The 22550-nt window shown below is 47.9% G+C and overlaps 8 protein-coding genes across 8 annotated transcripts; 5 read left to right on the top strand and 3 right to left on the bottom strand.

Moving 5' to 3' along the window:
- Positions 1–1298: 1298 nt before the first annotated feature.
- Positions 1299–3905, bottom strand: TREMEDRAFT_38747 (uncharacterized protein). The gene is made up of 11 exons (XM_007003891.1): positions 3711–3905; positions 3297–3462; positions 3147–3228; positions 2937–3097; positions 2797–2886; positions 2700–2751; positions 2190–2659; positions 2029–2146; positions 1628–1985; positions 1471–1584; positions 1299–1428 (listed from the first exon to the last, which is right to left on the bottom strand). Exons 2-11 carry the CDS (start codon positions 3405–3407, stop codon positions 1371–1373), a joined length of 1614 nt encoding a protein of 537 aa, XP_007003953.1. The 5' UTR covers positions 3408–3462; positions 3711–3905; the 3' UTR covers positions 1299–1370.
- Positions 3906–4592: 687 nt separating this feature from the next.
- On the top strand, positions 4593–5475 carry TREMEDRAFT_29470 (uncharacterized protein; the record flags this gene model as incomplete). The annotated part of the gene is made up of 3 exons (XM_007003767.1): positions 4593–4703; positions 4771–5206; positions 5321–5475. Coding segments are annotated over 3 exons (702 nt in total), but the record flags the coding sequence as incomplete, so codon positions are not given.
- A 104-nt stretch (positions 5476–5579) lies between these two features.
- Positions 5580–6884, bottom strand: TREMEDRAFT_38743 (uncharacterized protein). The gene is made up of 3 exons (XM_007003890.1): positions 6679–6884; positions 5868–6569; positions 5580–5790 (listed from the first exon to the last, which is right to left on the bottom strand). Exons 1-3 carry the CDS (start codon positions 6827–6829, stop codon positions 5732–5734), a joined length of 912 nt encoding a protein of 303 aa, XP_007003952.1. The 5' UTR covers positions 6830–6884; the 3' UTR covers positions 5580–5731.
- Positions 6885–7517: 633 nt separating this feature from the next.
- TREMEDRAFT_56803 (uncharacterized protein) lies at positions 7518–8386 on the top strand. The gene has a single exon (XM_007003967.1). It carries the CDS (start codon positions 7708–7710, stop codon positions 7951–7953), a length of 246 nt encoding a protein of 81 aa, XP_007004029.1. The 5' UTR covers positions 7518–7707; the 3' UTR covers positions 7954–8386.
- A 2297-nt stretch (positions 8387–10683) lies between these two features.
- Positions 10684–13014, top strand: TREMEDRAFT_29918 (uncharacterized protein; the record flags this gene model as incomplete). The annotated part of the gene is made up of 5 exons (XM_007003811.1): positions 10684–11619; positions 11665–11755; positions 11802–12010; positions 12054–12433; positions 12480–13014. The coding sequence occupies 5 exons, from the start codon at positions 10684–10686 to the stop codon at positions 13012–13014; spliced, it is 2151 nt and encodes a 716-aa protein (XP_007003873.1).
- Positions 13015–13603: 589 nt separating this feature from the next.
- On the bottom strand, positions 13604–17525 carry TREMEDRAFT_61838 (uncharacterized protein; the record flags this gene model as incomplete). Its single annotated transcript, XM_007004135.1, has 11 exons — positions 13604–14459; positions 14672–14798; positions 15023–15206; positions 15258–15330; positions 15437–15601; positions 15645–15697; positions 15746–15787; positions 15833–16105; positions 16183–16552; positions 16632–17073; positions 17162–17525. 11 exons carry the CDS (start codon positions 17523–17525, stop codon positions 13604–13606), a joined length of 2949 nt encoding a protein of 982 aa, XP_007004197.1.
- Positions 17526–19013: 1488 nt separating this feature from the next.
- Positions 19014–19979, top strand: TREMEDRAFT_30073 (uncharacterized protein; the record flags this gene model as incomplete). Its single annotated transcript, XM_007003826.1, has 2 exons — positions 19014–19292; positions 19341–19979. 2 exons carry the CDS (start codon positions 19014–19016, stop codon positions 19977–19979), a joined length of 918 nt encoding a protein of 305 aa, XP_007003888.1.
- Positions 19980–20275: 296 nt separating this feature from the next.
- TREMEDRAFT_73719 (uncharacterized protein) lies at positions 20276–22507 on the top strand. Its single transcript, XM_007004307.1, has 2 exons — positions 20276–20879; positions 21044–22507. The coding sequence occupies exons 1-2, from the start codon at positions 20514–20516 to the stop codon at positions 22412–22414; spliced, it is 1737 nt and encodes a 578-aa protein (XP_007004369.1). The 5' UTR covers positions 20276–20513; the 3' UTR covers positions 22415–22507.
- Positions 22508–22550: the final 43 nt, after the last annotated feature.

Here is a 22550-nt window from a genome sequence, read left to right as displayed (position 1 = left end):
GGCGAGATATTCCTGACCTCGAATGACGAGGAAAGCTTCGACACTATACATGTTAGCGATACCACGCGGTCGACAACTTAGACGTACAGATGAGCATTACGGGAGTTGGCTCTGAAAGCCGCCAGACCGATGTCACCGATTACGGGGATAAACCTGATTGTCAGTCGTGTCACATGAGCTAGGGATGAAGTTTTCAACTGTCGAGAGTGAAAGGACTAAGGGTGAGGCGGGCAGGATGAAGGGGGAGAGGTGACATACCCTAGACCGGCAGAGATAGCATTGTTGACCAACATATGTTGAAGGAGAGAATCAGGTATATCCAATTGTTTCGCGGGTTTGACCACAAGTGTGTAATTGAGCAACGCGTCGGTGATATCTCCAACGAAGGGAACGAAGCCTGCCTCGTCAGCCTTGTCTTCTCAAGTCGTAATACATGATTAATCAGGAAGCTTTAGAACACTCACCGATCCAGAAGGTCCAGCCTACTCGAAAACCACATAGGTTCATACCCTGCTCATCAGCATAATCCTTTGTAGCCACCTCTTTTCTGTCACAGACGACGGACGACTGACCTTGTCAAGATAATGAGCTCTCTTTCGAATCTTCTTTAACAGTCTTTGATCCCTTTTCGATAAACCAGGTGGGATTGCTCTCTACCTTGGTCAGCCATACCATCAACTATGTGTGTAGATTTGGGTTTTTTTGGGAGAGAGGAGGAGGGATAATCGACTGACCTTGACTTTCTTCTTCCCTCCACGACCATCGTCGACTTCTTCATAGTATGGATCCACCGGCTGATACTGCTCTGCTTTACTCTTGAGCATTTTCTGAAGGGTCAGTTTCATGTTTCACACAACGCCGTGCTCATGTACGGGTGTAGCATATGAGAATGCCAAACGTGACCGCACTGCAGGCTGATGAACTTACCGTGGCGGCTTTCTGAGCGATGCTGTTCATCTTAGAAGTAGATGATTGGTGATGAAAAACTAAAAAGTAGTCAAGTCTTCTGAGAGAGTCCTGTGACAATAAACACGCCTTGTTTCTGTCTTGTATGAGGGGTTGACGGAGTTGAAACAAAGCACCGCCGGTTGATGCATTGGGGGTGGCGAGAATGATGTCATCGCCTCAATGCTTTGTGGCATGTGGCACATTCAAAAGTTTTGCTACAAGTCCAATGCGAGTACTTACCACTGGCCGCTGAGGAAACGACGTGTAACCTAAAGTAGTCGAGGATACAAGACTACCAACAGAGCTTACTGAAGGTGAGGAACGCAAGAGAGTCAACTCATGCCTCTTTGGAATATCATCCGATCATGATTGCATGCTTGAGAGTCTAATAGATTCTGATGAGAGATATACCTTGTGGGCACTCACTCCGCCGAGCGGTCAATGACATGCAAGTCGAGATCAGCAGGGTCGGAAGGAACGCTGGAAATCAGTATGGTTCGTAGGATAGGACAAAACACTCACGAGATGATACGAAGGGTGTTCGTGTGACCGAGTCCACCACGCCAACCTTGAACAGCCATGACGGTTGCTTCAGGCTCAACAATACCTAGCTGCAGGGCACAGCGAAGTCCGAACCTAGTCTATCAGCTTGGTCTATTATCTGTCAAGGGAAACTGACCGGATACGGTTATCCACATCCAACTGCCATTGGCCTTGGGGAACACCACGAGGCTCGGGGTACCAAATAGGGTAAACGCCACGAGACAGATGGAGCTGACGAGACGTCTGGGCATTACGGGTAACACAGATGATGGGACACTGTGGGCGGTACTTGGAGATCAGACGAGCCGACTCGCCCGACGTGGACAGGACGATGATGGCACCTGCATTCTGCTCCATGGCTGCGGCAACGGCGGAAAGAGCAAGGGTCTCAGGGGTGCTGGTGGGTCGGGGGGTAAGTTGACGTAACTGGTCGAAGAGAGGGGGGTAAGCGATCGCGGATTCAGCCAAAAAGGCGGTTTCGGCCATCATGCGGACTGGTTATCAGGACAATAGGTAAGACTATATCAGACCACTTACCAGCCTCCAAAGGATATTTGCCTTTGGCGGTTTCACCAGACAGCATGACACAGTCGGCACCGTCGAGGATGGCATTGGCCACATCGGACACTTCGGCACGAGTGGGACGGGGGTTGTACTTTCGAGGTCAGCTCATCCGACTGACGTGAAACCGGACTCACAGTCATCGATTCCAGCATCTGAGTGGCACAGATGACGGGTTTACCAGCGACGTTACACTTGGCAATCATCATCTTCTGAGCCAGGAAGACTTGACTGGCAGGAATTTCAATACCGAGATCACCACGAGCAACCATGACACCATCGGTCTCCTTGAGAATCTCATCAAAGTTGACGACACCTTGTTCGTTTTCGATCTTGACAATGATCTTAATCGCTGCTCCTTCCGCACCGAGAACCTTGCGGATCTCACGTACATCGTCAGGAGATCTGATGAACGAAGCAAAGATCATGTCAACGCCGTTCTTAACACCAAAGGCAAGATCTGCTTTGTCTTTTTCGGAAAGAGCGGGGAGGTCGACAGCAGTCTTGGGAAGGTTGACACCCTTTCGGGAGGAGAGAACACCGGCGTTGACAGCCCGGACACGGACATTGACACCATCGATGGAGAGGACCTGCAGAGAGAGGATACCTGAGGGTTAATGAGATCGATCATAGAGGAAGTGACTCACCATCGTCTACATATATGAGCTTTCCAGGGGAGGTAACCTTAACGAGGTTGGCCTGAGATAAGTTCCATTGCAAGAAACACATCTGAGGAATACTCACGTAGTCCATGAATAGATATTCAGCGGTACAGGCCTCGGCATATTGTTTATCGGTTGTCACCCAGAATTCGTGTCCTGCGGGGATGGGTACCTCAAGATCAATTGTAATCGACAATGCAGGAGACGTAAACATGCACTCACATCTGTATCATCCTTCATCAGACCCGTCCTGATTTCAGGACCTTTGGTGTCCAGAGCGATTGCCAACGGACGACCATTGGTCACCAAAGCCGCTGCCGCACGTGCGTTATCAACGACCGATTGGTGGTATTCGTAAGACCCATGGGAGAAGTTCATTCTGACTGTCTTATCAGCTCGTCATCCTTAGTCAAGGAGAATGGAACAACTGACCAATGTTCATCCCTGCATTTTGAAGAGCTACGAGCATGTCAACATTGTTAGTCTTTGGTCCGATAGTAGCGATGATAGAGCTCTATCTCATCAGCCTTCGCCTCGCGAATAGTCACTACAAGTTGGGATCATGTGAAGAAGACGACTCACCTTGCGGAGGAACTTTTGTTCGGGGGAAAAGTCGTTGAACCCTGTGCTAAGAGAAGATAGCCAGGCGAGTTGAGAAGCTGGTGCTCCTATCAAAGCTGACGCTCCAGCCATTTTGACTTCAGGTATGACTATTCGTTGAACAGAATCGACAAGGGATTGAGGTATACTTGAGGTAGGTGTAGCGGTACGAGATGGAGGAAACCAACCGAGTGGAAAAGGTTTACGTAGTTGAGCGAGGTCGTCAAAACCGTTGAGAAAGGTGTGTGAAAGTGGGGCGTTGAACATACACGATGACGTCGATTGTGAGATATGAAGAAGAAAAGGAAAAGAGATAACGGATGAGAAAGAGAAAGGATCAGCGTCACACTCAAGAGAGAAAACTATGGTAAAGTGACGTGGGAGAATAAAACTCACACGTTTATCAAAGCAAAGACCGTCAAAGCGTTCAAAGAGTGAATGGGGTTTTTGGATAGAAAGGATATGTCAGAACAAAGGGTCTCACTCTTCACTGTGTCAACACGTCTAAGATGACTTGAAACACCTCTTTCACAAGTGTTGGACAAGGAGAAGAAGTGAAGGAAAGTCGAGGTGGAATGCAGTCAAAAGCTCTTCCCCACAAAGATTTCATCGTGACGACGTTGCCGACTTATCAGGTTCAAATTTAAGATTACATAAGCAAAGATTCTTTGCCGGAATTTCGCCATGTCCGATGATGAAGGTTGGGTCACCGAACCATCTATCACTACTGAACCTATCTCGACTGAATCACCGCAGGAACAACCAATTCGTTCGGAAAGAAAGAGCAAGAGGGATAGACATAAGAAGAAAGAGAAGAAGAACGAGTTGGAGGTTTATTTTGCCGAACAGAAGAAATTGTTCGATCACCTTGAAAGACGGTTTGAGAGGTTTAATAAACGTTGGCAAGAAGAACATAATCACGCTAAAGCGGAAAGACAGAAGAACAAGGTGACACCCGTACCAGTAGAACCTGCTCAGAAACAACAACCTCAAAAGCAACCTCAACAACAGCAGCAACAACCACAGCAAGTTCAAGCTCAGAAAGCGGAGTCTAAACCTGCCAAACCTCCCAAGCAGTCCAAATCGAAGAAAAGGAACGATAACACAGCAAATCAGACCATGATACCACAACTCGCCAAAGGGGCGACAAATGTTGCTCAGACAGCTGGGAGGATGGTAAGCTCGAGATGATGACATACCTGCGAGCTAATGGCGTAGGCCCGTCCGGCTGCTTCACTCATTCCAGCCAAGCAGACAGCAAGCACCTCACGAGGAATATCCACCACCACATCACGTCCAGCCCCAGGTCGTACGACGTCTTCCAAGAAGAAGAAGGCGGTCGTCAATCCCGATGCTATGTCGACTTCTGATGCTGCCCGCATACTCAGAGTAAGTCTTCACTATCCCATTACCCCTCTTCTCACATATGTATAACATGAGAGTTAACCTCAACTAGGCTATGGAAATATCCAACCCATCAGCTGCCTACTCCGTTACCATCAACACTCGTATATCTAAATCATCCCTCCTCCTCCGTGGTAGGGTATCCCTACCTACCGACGCACGTAAAGCCCCAGAAGTCATCGTCGTATTTGCCGATCCCGACTCTCCTTCCGCTACCGTAGCTCGAGCCGCAGGAGCTCAATACGTAGGGGGTGCAGATCTCTTCCCTTTGATACTGAACGGAACTATCACACCTACCAAATGTCTCAGTACACCGGGGATGTTACCAGAAGTCTCGAAGGCGCTGGCCAGGTATTTAGGTCCGAGAGGTCTCATGCCTGTTGCTAAACGTGGTGGAGTGGGAGAAGGGGAGGAGCTTGGGGAGAGAATCAGAGAAGCTGGTGGAGCGATGGATTGGAAGGCGGATAAATTGGGAGTGGTCAGAGCTCGTGAGTCCATCATTGATACCTCATACTCGCAATCAAAGACATATGGAGAGAACCAAACTTAGGGAGGAGGTGATCGTGACAAGGAAGCTTATTGAGGACATCGCTGATGTATAGCCGTGGCGAGAATGGACTTTGATCTCCCTGCTGTGGAAAATAATGTCAAAGCTATGATACAGACTGTTCGTGAGGCGTCTATCAAGAACGCTCAGACGGACAATCTGACAGCTTCAAAGGGAAAACGAGGTAAGTCACGTACACTTGTACAATGAAATGAGATTGACATTCAGTATCGGGTATCATCAGTGCCAGACTAGAGACGACACATGGACCATCGATTGAATTGAACGATGTCTAACATTGCTACGAAAACATGATTCTCATACAATATGCATGGATGATCTTTCTAGAGCGTAGCTGTGAATGAGCTGCACTTGTGAGGAGAGATACAGGTGCTACAAACATGACGACCCCTCGGAAATGTATTGTTCGAAGTGCAACAGGGAATCTTCCCCAGACCTAGGTGGTTCAGATATCATCCGCAATGGAGAGTTGAACCTTTTCGCCTGGTTTAAATGGCGGCAAGCCTGTCAAAGTTAGCCCGCTCCCAAATTTTGAGATGGCTTTTACTTTTGAGATCAAGGAAAATAACGACCGAACTTACCCAGATAAGGACAACTAGAGCATCTGAACGCATCTCCTAGATAACAGCTTCCACAACTACTAGTCTTCTTCGCTTCCGCCCTTTTCTCCTGTGGCCAAATCCCTTCCATTCCTTCAGTAGCGACTTTTATACTGTCGGGAATATCATCATCCCCTTCCAAGAAAAACGCCTTTTGAGCCTCACGCACAGCCGCTGACGCTTTGGCCTCTTCTTCAGCTTCCAGCTCTGCCAAACCACAAGTACAATCTTTACATGCTCTCCTTCTCTTCAAAGGTTTTCCATCGGCCGCGGGGAACACACATATAGGTCTCTGTTTATCTTCAGGAGTGAGAAGAGATCTTCCGCCGTCGGCCAGGAGAGGTGAGTCTAATGCCCAAATGGCAGCTTTCTTCGTACGGTCTGAGGACCTCTTGAGACTGATCGGTTTGGCGAGAGGAGCTGGAATGGAGGTTATTTGAGGTAGGGAGGGGGTAGAAGGAGACGTGTAAGCTAAGATATCGGTTGAAGGGGTAGGAAGAAGGGGAATGAAAGATCGGCTAGCAAGTGAAGAATGGAGAGTGGATAATTCTTTCTCTGTAGGTACGGGATGAGGTAGGTGAATAAAGACTTGAGTGGAGGGTGGTATGACGGGTAAGAGAGACGGAGGCAGGGGGAAAGGGAGGACTAAGTGGATAGTCAGGGGCGGAGAGGGTAAAGAAGTCGCTGATGAGTCAGCAGATATCTACATGTAGTTCTTCTTTTCAGGCAGTAGATTGATGTTGGGAAATAGCTATGTCTGAAGGAGGGTTGACAGTGAAAAGGTTTGACTCACCATTATCAAGCACACGGTCAACCATCTCACCCCTCACATGACCCCCTGACTCTTTGAGAGACGTGAGAAGAGTTTGATATTCATCCGCCCTTTCCATAGATCCCAGAACCACCTGCACCGTCCCGGCACCATTTCCATTTGCTATTGCCATTGTGAATACAAATAAGTCGCGAGATTCAGAGGGAAAGGAGAAACCACGAGTGTCCAGATCGGAGTGGAGTGGAGGAGAGTCGAAAATTGACCAACCGCGGGAAAGGTTTGGTCAGCCAAGCATTTACTTCTTACGTAATCTATCACTTCCCCAAACCCCCTCCTGTCACGTTGTGTGGCGCCATCTGGCGCGACCCGGTCGGATCAGGGCTTCGAGCAATGCAATACAGAGATGGTTACTGGCTGAACGAACACTCCTACAAATACCTGCATACGGGTAACAGGGACAAAGCAGATGTCTACAGGTACGCCGTGAGTCGTCCGGTTCGTAGAGCGTTGAGGAAGGATGAGAGAGGAAAAAGCAACGTTTCGTCCCCATGCACCCGAATTTTACAGAACAACAGCCCCAAGAGACTCAGGGTCAACTCGGAACAACCGAGAAAAGTTTGTCCCATGACTTCCACGCTTCCACGCTCTTCCCACGCTCTCTCATGCCCATGCTAATCCCCTTCCCCGTCCCCGTCCATCCCGGACTGACTTTACAAAACTACAAATTCATTCTTCAAAGGCGTGAGATGATCCGATTCTGGTGCGTCGCCCGAGCTTTCCCCAAAGGGTTAACAACTGCTTGGATGCTTGGGGTATAAAGAACAAAGGGTGGGTCTGTTGTCTTCCCATCGTCTCACACTCCGACGTACGACATATTGTAAAACAACCTCAACTACTTTTCAACACTTACCTCCTGCTTATTTACTTTTCCTCCAAAGTACATCTCAAAACATCCTTCATACGACTCATCTCCCTTTCAGCGACAACTACCACCACATCTTTGAAACCTATCTTGATTTATCGATGGAATCTCGCCCAAACGAATCAACCATGCCTCTTTCTATCCCCGCTCGTCAAACTCAACAACAACAACAACCTGCTTCTCCTCCCATGCACGGGATCTCACTGTCCACTTCTCCTTCGCCTTCCGGTTCATCACCCATGTCCCGATCCGGCTCTTTCGACGTCAACCCTTTGCCACATCACCGTCTCCTCACCACTCCCGCTCAACATCCGTGTCCACACCTGAAGGAATTATCGATGGCATTGAAGAGGGCTTGGAGTATGGGGAACTAGTAGGATTTGGGCAGATTGGACACTATGCGAAGATACGAAGAAAGAGGAGGAAGAGGTGTATATAATAAGAAAGCGCTGGGTTCGGATTCGTTAGAAACATTTTTGCCACAACCCCATTCCCCTCCCCATTATTCGAATCGCCACCATCATCGCAAGTCATTCCTTCATATACCACTTTCACTGCATGCCCCCCCTTCACTCCACCATTCAATATATCATCTTCCCCATTCCGTCTTTCCGAACCATTATCGACGTCTTCGGTCTTCCGGCAACCAACGACCACCGTCACTCACGAGTTTTCCGACATCAAACATAAATTCTTGCCACATCACTCGACGGAGGTTATTGTGAGTGGGAGGAGGGAGACAGACGGATGTGGGACTTTTCAAGGTTTATTTTCCTGTTGTTTCAATATGCATCTTTCGTCTCACTTACAAAAGCTGACACAGTCGAATAAACGTTTTTTGATGGCATCACTAGATCACTAAAAGCAGGGCATCAAACAGACACAGGATGATTGTGGCTGGCGGCATTTTATACATGCACCCGGCTCGCGGCTCGGTCCGCCTGTCTCAGCTCGACAACGACTGACAAGAACGAAAGACACAGGGCCGCCCAGGTGTTCCTCGACGACGATCAATCCGTTGCATAGTCAATACGCCATTCCTACGCGACGCATGGTGTCAGATAACATGGGGGATATGAGGAGAGGCATAGGAGGAGAGAGCAGAGTTGGAACGCGTCGCAATGATGGGACCTCGCAGCCTCAGACCGATTTACCGAGCCGCTCTGGCCGGACAAAGCTGCATCATCGAGTCATCAAATGGGGAACAGAGATAGAGGGGGGAGGAGAGAGGCGAAGAGCGTGGGATGAACGACGTCAAGATCGCGTCGTGGGGACTGTGGGGAACGGTCACGAGGCTAAAGAAGGATTCAATCATTTTCGAAGCAAAAAGAGAAAGAAAAACTTCTCCTCTGAGACCGACCTACGCCCGCCTTGGCCATTCAACTTGAACATCTAGGCCGAGCGACCGGTTAACTAGTCGAGTTTGGGGGTAGCCGCCGGCGCAGACACCGCTTTTGTCGTCATACATTCCACCCTCTCCACCCTGATCGCTCATCATCCATCACATTCCTCGACAACTACTCTTCTTTCTCAATTTCGCTTCTCCCACCGTCGTCCTCTCTCACCAGTTCGTGATACCAGACTCTTCCAGCACAACATCTTGTTCGCTCTTATCCCACCTCCCTGAACCCGCGTGGACGCGCCACCATCATAAGCATTGTGGTGGCCTTTAAAGGACCCAGGCATTCCGAGATCAGCACCGTGGACTATACCTACCACCTTCAAAGGCGTCGCAGAAGATCGTCCATTCCTTTCGATTCATCTCAGGTGAGCACTCTTCAGTCTTCTTGACATCCCCTACGATGAAATTGACATGGCGAGGACGAGTGTATTGATGGTGTGGACGAGGGCTGACGCGTTGATCAGAAGGGCACGGACGGCAAAGAAAATTTTTCCCCTCCCTCGACGCGATCGGTATACACAACAAACGTCCTTTCAGAGGACAGCTTGGGTGGATCGTATACTCTCTCTCCACAAGCATCCTCTACCGTCGGCAAGGGAAGCAACACGGAAAGATAATCTATCAGACAAACCGCGACGGCACACAACGTTGGTTGAACCATCTTCCTTGAGCGACAAGGACCGTCTGACCGGTGTTGACATTTTTCCAGAGCTCATAAGTCTGACTTGACCCATTGCAACTCTTAGTCGCTTGTCATCTCAATCTCGTCTGAGCTCATCTCGTGAACGGTTTCGAGGCCTCGACTTTGTACACTGGATCTACCTCCAAATTATTCACAAAGGTGAGCCCTTCATCCTCTCCCCTCACACCTGTCCGCTCAATCTTACTCCCATGCCTTTTGGGGAGACGAGATGAAACCCCTCTCTCGTATCTTCGACAGCCTTCCAGGTCCTCCTTCAACAAATACCTCTCAAAGGGGTCCCTTCTCGCCATATCTCATAACTCTCTCTCCAATCTTTCAATGTCAAACCAAAACTCAGAGCTGACGGAAGGACCATCCTTATCTTACATCCTTCCCAAACGACCCCACTCGCCTTCTCTCTTTCCCCACGGTGTCACCGCTCCCGGTCAATCTTCCACCCGGTCTCCCTTCGACGGCGTCCTTACCGACCATCCCACCGATCCTCTTCTCACTGTGGCACTGCTCACTTCGACTTTTTGGCGTGGCACCCAGCGACCTTCCTCTGTGCTGTTACCCCTTGACCCCACCGCATCCGTCGTCGTCACCGTCTTCCATACCGTCGTGGGCGCGCTCCTTTCTTCTCTACAGCCTTTATTTCGTCTCTGCTCTCGCGCCGCTTTACGCGCTTTGTCAGAGGCCTTCTCTCGCGTGAGTGAAACCCTCCAACATGTACGCTAGTGTCAGAAGGGGGAGGCTGCGCAGATGGAGCTGGAGGAGCCCGGGCGATGGAGTTCATGACTAAGAGCTGACGAGGTAGAATATCAACCCCTCTCAAGTCCTTTTAACGGACACTCGACACCCCTTGCCTTTTTTTTCTCCCAGGCCTTTACAGTCATCTTCAACAGTCTCATTTATCCTTTCATAGCTATTACTCGTCCTTGCTCACCACGAGCCTTCTGTGTTGTCTTTGGACACCATTCACCTCCCTTCAATCCCACCATTGTGTCCACCAGTGGTAAGATGACTTCTGTCATGAGCAACTTTGACGGACCCCGTCCACAATCCCAACACGGCATCCACTCGTCTCCTCACGAATCTCCTCGTATTCCCCGTCCTGCTTCTCAAGCATCCCTTCATCTCCCTCCTGGGGCCTATCATGCTCCGTCGCCCAATGAGGGACATCCTCTGACCGCTTTTCCAGGTGGCGGTCACTCGCAACCTTACAAGTATCAACAACCTCCTGGTCTGTCCCTTCCCCTTCCTAACCAGGGGTACATGGGAGGTTATCCCAATACCGCTCCTCTCTTCCCTGGTTCTGCTCCGATTTACGATGCTCGTTCTCAACCCATGATGCGGACTATCTCTCAAGCTCACCCAATGAATTCAGCGTCGGAACATATGTCATCGAGATATTCCGCCTCGCCACACTCTGCTACCGGTAATTTGAACCACGACAGTCCCCCTTCTGCGTCGTTGCCGAATGGACAGTTCATCCCCGGTCTTCATGTGAGCCACGACAATCGACATGTCAACCCTGCTTTGTTCAGTGGCAACATGCCTGGATTTTCCAGCTCCATGTCTCGCTCCACTTCCGGCGCCAGCGAAGTTGGACCTGATGGACGTCTCCTCACGCCACACTACGACGCTCTTAGTCCTGGCGAACACGAATTGCGCAAGGTATCAGACTCGCTCGGACGAAACCGTCCTTACCAACACGGTTATCCCGGCTTCGAGTTCCAGCATCACGGAGTTAATCTCGGCCCTCACCCTCAGCCCGATGCCGTCTACTACACTAGAGGTTATCCCGGTGACAATTATGTCATGTCGGATGAACGAGGTATGAAACCAGAACTGGCGACCATCGGAGAGACGGACTATGAGCGTGAGCGTCAAGTCAATATCATCAACAACAAAAAGCTACTTGATGACGTCGGTCTTGGTGGAGGTCAGAATCCCGTGCGTCGCATCACTTCATGAGGTAACCGTGATACTGACGCATAGTTTGTTCGCTCTCGCGAAGCTAACGGAATGTCTCCGAGTCGAAATCGCAAGGCGTCGACTCCTAGTAAGAACAGGGCTCTGCATGGGGCGGGTAAGTCTCCTATCGATCGGTGTCAATGACTCATGCTGATCCTAAGTGCGTGCATCTCCTCGCATCGCATCGCTTCATCGCAACGTATCTTATGCCGATCCCGATGGTGGCCCAGTGTCTGATGATGATTCTGGTGGCGAAGATGCATATGGAAGCGACAATGCGGAAGAAGAAGACGACTTTAGACCTATGAAGCGTACCAAAGGGGTTAGAAACTCTTATACTCATCAAGTTTCTTATGTCCCTGCTCGCAAGGTAAGTGATTTTCTTCCCGTAACAAGACAAAGCTCATGTGTAGACCACGCGAAAGCCTGATCTATCCCTTTGGGGTTTACTTCAGGTGTACGGAGAGATCCCACACAAATATCCGTTGTTCTACTACACCTTGAACAATGATCTCACCATCAACTCTGACTCTGTACCTCTTATCGGCTCGATCCCGTCCACTTGCACTCCGCTCGAGAAAGCAGAAACTCTTCGCGCATTCTTCCAGCGTGGTCGACGTGTTCTCGCTCAGCTAGACGCCTTCACTGCTCGTTGTGACAGGAAATACGAAGGTCCTGAAGAACGTTGGACAGAGTTGGAATATCACACACGTATCGCTATTCGTGATGTTCGACGAAAGGTTGTTGAACGTTGTGAAAACTACAAATACACTCGACGTGATTTATTAGACAAGTGAGTTTATCATTCCTTCATTTTATGTCCATTACTGACATTTCAGGATGTTGGGTAAAGGTAAATGGCAATCTATCGAACAAGGTATGGTCGAATGGCGCGAATCGATGCACCCAAACAACGATCCCGCCAATGATCTCGCCAATGTAACGTTGACCATGCCAACACCTCCACCTTCGGTCTATGCCAATCAACATCAAGAACAACAACGTGCCGCTTATCCTGGACGAATGATTAAACCTTTCCCTGCTCGTTCTCGTCCTGCGTCAGTCAACAGAGTTATGAGTGTCAACATGGATTATAACCCAAATATGATGTACTCTTATCCTCATACCGCCCCACCTGCTCCTGGTCAAGCTATGTATGGAGAAGATCAAGTTCCCATGACTGTTCAAATGCCACCTGCTTCAGCTGGTGCGGGACCGAGTGGAGATCATATGAACGGTACTCTCGCTCCTCAATGGGAAGGATATGAACGGAATCAACATGAGAATCAAGAGAATAGAGGAGAGAAACGTCAGAGGGAGGAAGAACAGAAAGGGGAGAATCTCAATTGGGGTGGGGAAACTTATACCGCTTGATTCGATCAAATCTGTTCAAATCAAAGTCAAAGTCACCATTGTAAAGGACGTTGCTGAGGACGAGGATTTTAATATATATATATCTGTTAGGGGAGAGTGAGGCTGAGGCTCGATCTTATTTGTACTATATAGTTAGTATTTGATTTTTCTCACCTCTCTTTTCGTGTTGGATTACCACGCATGTGAAGGGATCTTCTCGATTGTTTTTTGATACCATAGATGCTGTGATGCTGGTATATAACCCCTTGGAACTAGTGTGAATAATGTAAGATATGGTTTTGGGAAATGTCAACATGCATCTCGTTTTGAATATACAGTCTTGAAGACGATATGGAATGCGATCGTAATGCACAGGTATTCGTGGAAAGATTCATTTATGGACATGACATCATTATTGACATATATATTCTTGACAGGTATGTGGTTTGACAATTATATACAGATGTGAAACGGTTGTGTGAGGAACAAGATGGACAGGATGAGGAACATGATCGTTTTGATTGGACCGTTAAAGATGTTGAGTTTCCGAAGATTGGAGAGGGGGGCCAAAGAAAGGGTGGTGGAAACGAGGTAAAAGAAGGTGGTGGATTTATCGAGGAGGTAATCGATTGATATCACCATGACCATTCGAATATTGAGTTATATTTGTCGTAGGTGTCCAATTTAACCAAGCCATAATATCTCCTAATCCACTACCATCATCCGTTCCTACACCGACACCAACTCCAACACCAACGCCAATATCTTCTCTTTCTCTTCCACGAGTAACAAATTGATTCGGATTGGAACTTGGTGTATGTGTATTCGTAGTCAGAGAAGAGGGTGAAATCTTAGGTTGTAATGGTGTCGTGGTTGAATTTGGTGAAGGTCCAACACTCCCATTCCCACTTCCACTACCACTTCCATTTGAACTACCATTTTGACTTTTACCTGGATATCCACGTCGACGATCATTACTTTCTTGCCAAGTGAGTCTATGTTGACGTACAAACTTTACTAACATTCCATCTGGATGAGCCATAGGTACACCACATACCTCTGTCAAGTTTTCTTCTCTCGTTTCATCTTGATCGATTGGTTGGATCGGATTATTTATATTGGGATATGAATGTTGGTTAGGATCTTGATTTGGATTTTGTGTGGGGTTTAGGTTTTGATTTTGATTTTGATTTGAATCTCGATTTTGATACTGAGATTGATTTTGAGGTTGTTGTTGTTGTTGTTGTTGTGTGACATGTGGATTTGGATAGAGTCTTGAAAGAAGAACGGATTGTAAACTCATTGAAGGTGATGAATTTGTTTTAGAACGGAACCAAGGCCATGAAGTATAACTTGGTGTATAAGGAAGTTGACAATCGGCATGAAGATGAATGAGCATTTGTTCTAACATTCCTACGTGACGTGCACCCAATGCGAATCGAGTACCGAAAGCTATCAGAGCGGATCTGGAATCAGCATTGTGTCAAGTTAGCGTAGACTCTGTCCAAAGGAAAGGATGAGGGTAAGATGAGAGGAATGGGGAGAGGGGCGACATTTTAAGAGAGACACGAGCTTTGAGATAAACTTTGTTAGAAGTCAAATAACGAGACAAAGAAGAGTGGGGAAAGGAAAGAATAAAAGAATTGAAGGATGAATAGAGAGGTGAAGGTTTACTCACTTGAAAGCATCAATCTCACCCGCCAACATCGTAGCCACTCCCATATCACCAAATTTCAAAGCTCTTTGATAAAATGGCATCAGAGATCTAGCGGCGATGTACATGAACCTGTATATCAGTTGTGAATCTCGCATGATCGACCTTCCCCCTTTCACCCGACAGGATCACATCTCATGCCGCTTTCGATTGGAAACTAGGCTCCTTGAGAAGTGACGTGAAAATTCCAACCATCTGGTCGTCTGGTCGTAGGGGTTGTCATGGAAAGACGAGGATGACGAAAGACGAAAGATAAAGAACATACACTGAGAATCAGCTATCAGACACAAACTATCAGACAAAAGATCAACTGACAAGTAGTCATAGGAATCAAGAAAAAAGATAATTCCGTACTACTACTCGTGATTAAATAAATAAGACCAAGTGACGACCGAGCTGCGATCAATAATTTTACAGCTGATTCATCTTGCGGATCGTCCATATTAGCGAATAGATCATGTAGATGAATGCTCGCAATGTTACAGACTAGCTGTGCGCTCTGTATCACATTAATAATGCAATCATCTTCTTATGTGGATGAAGGACTTACGAACGAGTCCACGTCTACGCGTTTACCTTCTCTGTGTCTTAGTGGGTCCCGAAGTTGATGAGGAAATGTCGTGCTGTTTGTCAGGCCTATCACCAAATCATTCGACAGAGGGTGAAGACATTAGGATGTTATGGATGTTAGACGATCAGAGGGGGCATGAAGTTGAAGAGAGCACGTACTGAAAATCATTGATAGCTTTTTCGTACCATCTAAACTCTGGGGATTGTCTCTGCATGGCTCTCTCTTCATTCGAAAGTAATTTGACACGACGAATATACGTGCTGACTTTGTTCAAAAGTAACATGCCTTTCATGTGCATGACAAAACTATCCTGTACTGGATGACTGCATGTCAGACAGATATCCCAAATCAAGTATGGAAACTTACTTGCTGAAGATGTCGGTAGAACGATATGTCTGAGTATTTTCCGGAATAGCATACTGTCAATCAATATGGCACAGTATATTTTGTCGGAAAGTGATGCTTACTCCTCGATCGAAATCTTTCGCTGCGGCGGGTAATCTTGTAGTCTACGGGTTGAGTAGTTTCAATGTGGAAGAGTGAGGAGGACTAACCACTTCGTCGAGACAGATTTGAGCAGGCCAACCTGAAGAGCATGAAGCCAAAGTATCATGAGCGAAAGCAATCGCCATGAGAACTCTACGTTCTTCTCGATCCCAATCTTCCGTTGGAGGAGGAAGTACAGCGGTGATTATTCTTGATTCCTGAAAGTCGTCGATATGATCATGTTGAAGACCTAATGGGACGGTCGCACGACCAACTACACTAAACAATGTCCATCCGTCCACCCATTTAGCATTCTGTTGACAGTATAGACTTAATAGTGTCTGTTCATAAGTATCTCTCTTCGCTTTTATCAATCAACACCATTAACCTGCAGGAGGATTGAACCGAATCAACATACCTGAGCTTGAACAATCTCCATGACTTTTCTTCCAGATTGCTTATGCGCATCTTTGGCCATAGCCGCAAATGCAAATTTTGAATGTCTTTCACCGAAACATGGATCCCTAGCAATTTCCTGCACCGTCTCATGAGATGATGGTCCCCTTGCCAACGCCGACATGCCTTCGTTATTGACCCTCTCGATCATCTCCGCTACTGAGCAAACTTTAACAGCGGCAGTATATCTTGCAGCTACAGCGCAGATGGCGTGTAAAAGAGCTGGGTGAGGGAAGTCAGGGTGGGTAGGCGGAAGAGTCAGTCGGGCTTGAAATCGTTGTCTATGAAGTAATCGAGGAGTAGAGGGAACGACAGAAAAGAATGTGTTGACCCTGTATGATCAGATATTTTCGCTCCTTGTATAGCAACAAAGAGACACGCCATGAAAGAATAAACGAAATGTAAACTCACATATGATCCACCATGGTCGGTGTTGGCAATTGTGGAGGCCAACCTGGCCAAAGTATATCAAGATAAGGTCCACCCAGTCTACCCGCATCTGCGTCCGCATCGACAGGCGCTCTTGTAGTCGTATCAAACTGTTCTTCTTCCTCCTCCCCATCGTCAATCGAGGTAACATGGACGGAAGACTTTGTATGTGGGGTTGATACAAGACCGACTGTCGCCTTCTGCTTCACTGGCCCATTCCCAAAATCTCCTTTTGACGCATAATCTTGTTTCACATCTGGTGTATATTGTAACGGAAGAGAGAAAGATGACCAAGGATGAACGTTCAATCCTGGATCACCAGGTAAAGGAGCGTATACAGCTTCAGTCATGTCCAGTCGACCCGTGGGGATATCTTGGTTTTCATTGGGAGAAGTGAGGGAAGCTAACCTATTTTGTAGTTGGGCTATATCATCAGTCCCCTCACGTTAAATGATTGGAGATGAAAAAGAAGAGCAAGTCCCACGAGTTTGTTGAATGAAAGAACAACTCACCAACTCTAGCTTCCAATCGTCTCACAGCTTCTCTAGGATCTTCCCCTTCCCCCTCCCCTTCCCTCTGCTTCCCATTAGGTCCGAAATCTTCTTCATCCCCTTCATCATAATAACATTGAACACCAGCTTCATCCCTCTCTTTATCCGGTTGTGTCCTTGAGAGAAACCGAAAGTTCCTCAGGCAACTTGAACAATGAGGTTTGGCAGCATCACATTTGATCCTACGTCTTCTACATGGTATGCAAGCTGCATTCCTCTTCAATTGAGGTAGCGTCCGATTGAGCTTTCGTTGTCTATGAGAAGAGGATGAATAGTCTCTAGAAGTAGAGGCATCGCCTGATTGCTGTAGTCGATCAGGCGGCATGAGGTGAACATGAACCGAAAGGGATTGAGTATGGGTGGTTTTTGACCTTGAAGCTGAATGGGTTTTTGGTTGGAAGGCACCGATCGAGGTTGGGTGGAGTGAATTCGAAGGCTATTCCAGCTGAAGTACTACTTGCTCTAAATCGCTTACTGCTGACTTTTATGACATAATCAGCATGAACAGAGCTGATGACAAAACGCATCCCTTCATCATTCTCATCGTCGTCGTCGCTGTCGATTTGAGGGTTCAAGTTGGATGCTTCCGTTCTCTCTCTTCTGCAAGCCCGATGCCCGACGGCCGACGGCCTCAACGATCGACGGCTCAAATTTGATGCCGTCTCACTGAAATACTTCGACCCTTGCTACCCTGCAGCCCATACTGGCTACTCTACACAACCCACCCTTCCCACTGCAGCACGCATATACCACTTGCGGTCCTATCCCCCTTCATAGCCTTGAGAACGCTGGGAATATTGATGACAAATGACACGAGGAAGCTTTCTTTTTAACCGCTTTCGGCCATGTCAAATCCACTTTCATGCCGGACCCGTAAGTACGCGATCATATCGTTAAATTTCGCCCAACATGGTACACCCTTTCAATGTCATTCCTCACGCTCTACACCCTCATGTCGATATGTCGATCAAATTTCACAAGTCACGAGGTTTGTCTTACGCTGAGTACGGAAAGTCTCTCCTCTTCATATCGACTAATTGCGCAAATAATGATCATCTTTCGAAAAACGTCACGGATCGCTCATTCAAATGATCAACAAAGTACTGACCGTCTTGACTCTAGTCTGTTTGTGAGGCGCATAATGAATGAAAGATCCTCATGAACACTATATGGCTGTGAACCGAGCAGTTATATATATAAACCGCAGAAGCATGTTGAACTTCCCATCAAAACCGATTGTCCCTTGTCTTCCTCCCGCCCTGGGGATCTCCCACATTCTTTATCAAGACCCGAACTACGACATCACTCCCGCCACCTGTCCACCTACCTCTTCAGTCACAAGTGACGAATTCGCTCCGCTGTTTTTACTCAATCTCTTCCCGTTTTGTTTTTCGATTTCGACTTGGTGGTTCACTCCTATCATACACCAGTGAGTACAATCGATAATTGGTCAAAGTTTCAAGACTGACCCGAAGATCTTCTCAATATGCCCCACGTCGACATGTCGTTACGATTGGACACCTCTCTCTTGACCAGCTTTACCCTCGCTCGTAAAGACTCACATCAGAGTGATCTGACTGACACTTCATTCACCTCTTTCTCCACTTCATCCGACTCCCTAAGCAGCTATTCCACCTCTCCATCTTCCTGCGATGTCAGCTGCGTCTCCACTCCAATCGACGAGGATTTCAAATGTCTCTCTTTACCGACATCCAACCAGGACGCACTCATCCCCCTTTTCTGCACTCCATGTGGCGTGGACCTCCCCAGAGAATCACCGGAAACACCGCATGTAGAATGTCTCGAACCTAAAATGCTTCCTATCACAAAGGGTATCAACGAATGGATCAAAGCCCGCACCGCCGACTGGGATCGTCCGTTGAAGGTCGTAGGACTTCTGGCTACTACCGACGAAGGATGTGCCATCTACTCGAACCAGACCAGAAAAGCATGCGAGAAAGTGAATGTGGGATTCGAGATACGTACTCTGGAGCATGACTTTGAGATTGTCAAAAGTGCTATCGAGCAAGTCAACCATGACTATGAGGTGGATGGTCTGATCATTTACTTCCCTCTATTCGGTCCTGATAAGGTAAGTCGAGTCCTCGCTCATCACATGACGACAGAGGTTGATGTGAAGGATAACGAACTTCGAGCACTCATCTCCCCCCGGATCGACATCGAAGCCATCTCGCCTTCCTCGCTTGCCAAAGTTTACACCTCCACCCCTGGCACTCTCGCTGAGATGGGAATCGGTTTTCCCTCTCACTCTGTCTTCCCTTGTACCCCATTGGCGGTGGTCAGAGTCCTGCAAAGTCTCAAAACGATGTACGACCACCTTCGCCCTTCCGGACAACGTCTTTCTGGTAAAGTCATCAGCGTCATCAACCGATCGGAAACGGTAGGACGACCGCTCGCCGCCATGCTGGCTAACGAAGGCGCTTTAATATTTTCTATCGACATTGATTCGATCCATATTTATCACCGCCACTCAGCCGCCGACCACTACTGCGTCACCCCTTTACCGAAAACAGTAGAAACGAATGATTGTCTCAGATTGTCAGACGTGGTCGTCTCTGCCGTTCCGTCCGCAAAGTACAAGGTGGACACTGCGGTGTTGAAAACGGGATGCGTCTGTGTGAACATCGCCACGGACAATAACTTTGCAGAGGACGTCAAGGATAGAGCTGGAGTTTGGGTACAGAGGGTTGGAAGTGTTACGATCGCGAATTTGATCAGCAACGCTGTAATCCTTCGTCTGGCAAGTGAGTGTGCATGAAATCTGTTGTTGGACTGTGATATAGAGTAAAAGAGGTTGTCGATGAACACTTGTATGAACGTAGATGTAAGGATGATATGAAAATCTGTAGAGGCATACAATCACAAGTAGAGAGTAGAGTATGACGCAGCATGCCGAATGCGCAGTGGTGGCACAGAGAGCGGCAAAAGTGCCACAGTGATCGCTCCGGACCGATCGGATTGAAATCCCGGCCGATGGGGCCGGCCGGCCGAGATTCGGTGCCTGACTCTGGTCGCTGAATAAAACCCCCTCAAGTCATTACTTTTCGTCTTGACAACAACCTCTACCACTAAGTTGAGTAGTACTGAAAGTACTCTACCATCACCTTATTGTCTTCGCCTTCCTCTTCCTTGATTAGGCCTTCTGAACATTATAGTGGATTATATATATCTGCAGTCCGATACAAAGGATCCTTAATATCATCGCTTGTCAGCTATACTCTACTCGAACATATATTCATCGGGCTCTTCATTTCCACCCACCACTCTGACCAAATCTCACACAGCCTCGACGATGCTACCACAACGTTCTCCATCGCCAATCCCTACTCACCGTATTTCCCTTCCTCCTGGTCATTTTCTTTCCCTCCCTCCATCTTACGCCGATCAGACTCCTTCATACCCATCTGGCATTCCATCCACATCCGCTCATACTTCTCAAGGTCTCGCACCTAACGTCGCATCTCTCGCTTCGGCCGATTTCGAAGTTGACGTTCGTACGGGTTTCTTACCAGCCGAGAGGAATGTGGATCGCTTGCCCGTCGAATGGGATTTGTGGGAGGAAGCTTTGAGGGCTGCTAGGGGTGAAGGTGTTGGTGATGGGTTGCGATTGGGAGGTGGTAGAGAGAGGGAAGCGCTGTGGCGAAAGGGTATTGAAAGTGTGAGTTTGCATTATCTCTCATCCATACCCGCTCCCCTTCTCTTCCTGCTCAACATCTCGATTAAACTTTACAATTTCGATCCTTGTTCTGAGATGTGATCTCTTGCGGAGGCGATGGTGACTATGACGATGATCGTCGACACTGATCAGACGTTGATCGATAGATGCCGATATTGTCCACTACCAACCTTCGAATTTCTCTTCCACTTCTTCGCCGAGCACATGTCGTACTCGCTTTCCTACTCCACTTCTACGTTCACACATTTCCTTCTCCCACTCCACGACAGACTCCCCTACCCATTCCGGCGTCCATCTCAAACCCTCTTCTCACAGTTTCCTCACTCGTTGGTCTTCCACCCATTCTCACTTATGCAGATACGGTGCTCTACAACTTCCACTCCCTCGACCCTTCTCTGCCCCCTGCGCTGCCCTCAAACCCACCCAAGACAGCCTTGGCGTCTTTCACCAACACCCGATCCGAAGAACAATTTTACATCATCTCTGCGCTATGTGAGATTGCCGGGGCGGAAGCTCTAAGACTTATGCGACAATCTCTCGACGAGCTCTTCTTGGCCGATGAACTGGCGTTGAGAAGGTTGACAGTCTACCTGCGTAAATTAGCTCGTCAGATCGATCGAATAGCCGATGTGACATCGAGTATGATCGGCGAGATCGTTCCAGAGGAATTTTATCATCTCATCAGACCTTGGTTCAGGGGTGGGGATGCCGATGGACCAGATAGCCAAGGATGGCTGTTCGGTTCGAGTGATCAAGACCTTATAACCTGGGAAGCGGAAAATAAGGCGGGAAGAGGCAAGAAAGGAAAATTGTTCTCGGGTCCGAGTGCTGGACAAAGTAGTCTGATACACGCTATCGATATTTTCCTCACTGTTGATCATCGACAACGATCATCTCCTCGAGGTCCTCAACCTGACGTCCAACATACAGATGAAATTTCGACCTCAAGCACGGAAACAAACGGCGATTCCCCTGCTGCGATGAGAATCACTCTAGATCATACACCAATATCGGACGCGAAATCTCAACCTACAGAAGCAACCTTTGTCGAACGTATGCTTCAGTATATGCCATTACAACACCGCACATTCCTTCTTCATCTCTCTACCAACCCCACACCACTTCGATCTGTCGTTGTTGCACATGCAGAGTCGCACCCTCAACTGGCAGATGCGTACGATACGGCTTTGGAAGCTCTTAAAGGATTCAGAGAGAGACATATGAGAGTGGTTTCGGTGTTTATCGTACAACAAGCCAGGAGGACTCCTAGTGAACGTGTGAGGCGATTGTTGGGACAGATGGACTCAATCTCGGAATATGACCCAAGTAGCGTCATCGACAACAAGCTGAACGTAAGTCAGGAATTGGTAAGGGGGGAGATCAAAGAAGACGGGGAATTGAGAGGGACGGGCGGAACGGCTTTGTTTAAATTTTTGAAAATGTGTAGAGACGATACAACCCGAGCTATGGTGTCACGCTCAGCTGGGAAATTATACGATTTAGAGAAGGGGGAGTGAGTAGAGAGTACGCCACGGATTATCAAATGGATCTTAAGATGGTACATATTGCATAGATAGGTAGAAAGTGATATGAAATATAATTTCTCGTCATCATCTTTCACATCAACACTGACACTATCATTTAATATGAAAC

Source organism: Tremella mesenterica (assembly GCF_000271645.1).
Source record: "Tremella mesenterica DSM 1558 unplaced genomic scaffold TREMEscaffold_4, whole genome shotgun sequence".
In the NCBI taxonomy this organism is placed as follows: domain Eukaryota; kingdom Fungi; phylum Basidiomycota; class Tremellomycetes; order Tremellales; family Tremellaceae; genus Tremella; species Tremella mesenterica.
Note: the sequence above shows the minus strand (reverse complement) of the source record. Positions and strands in the feature narration are given on the sequence as shown.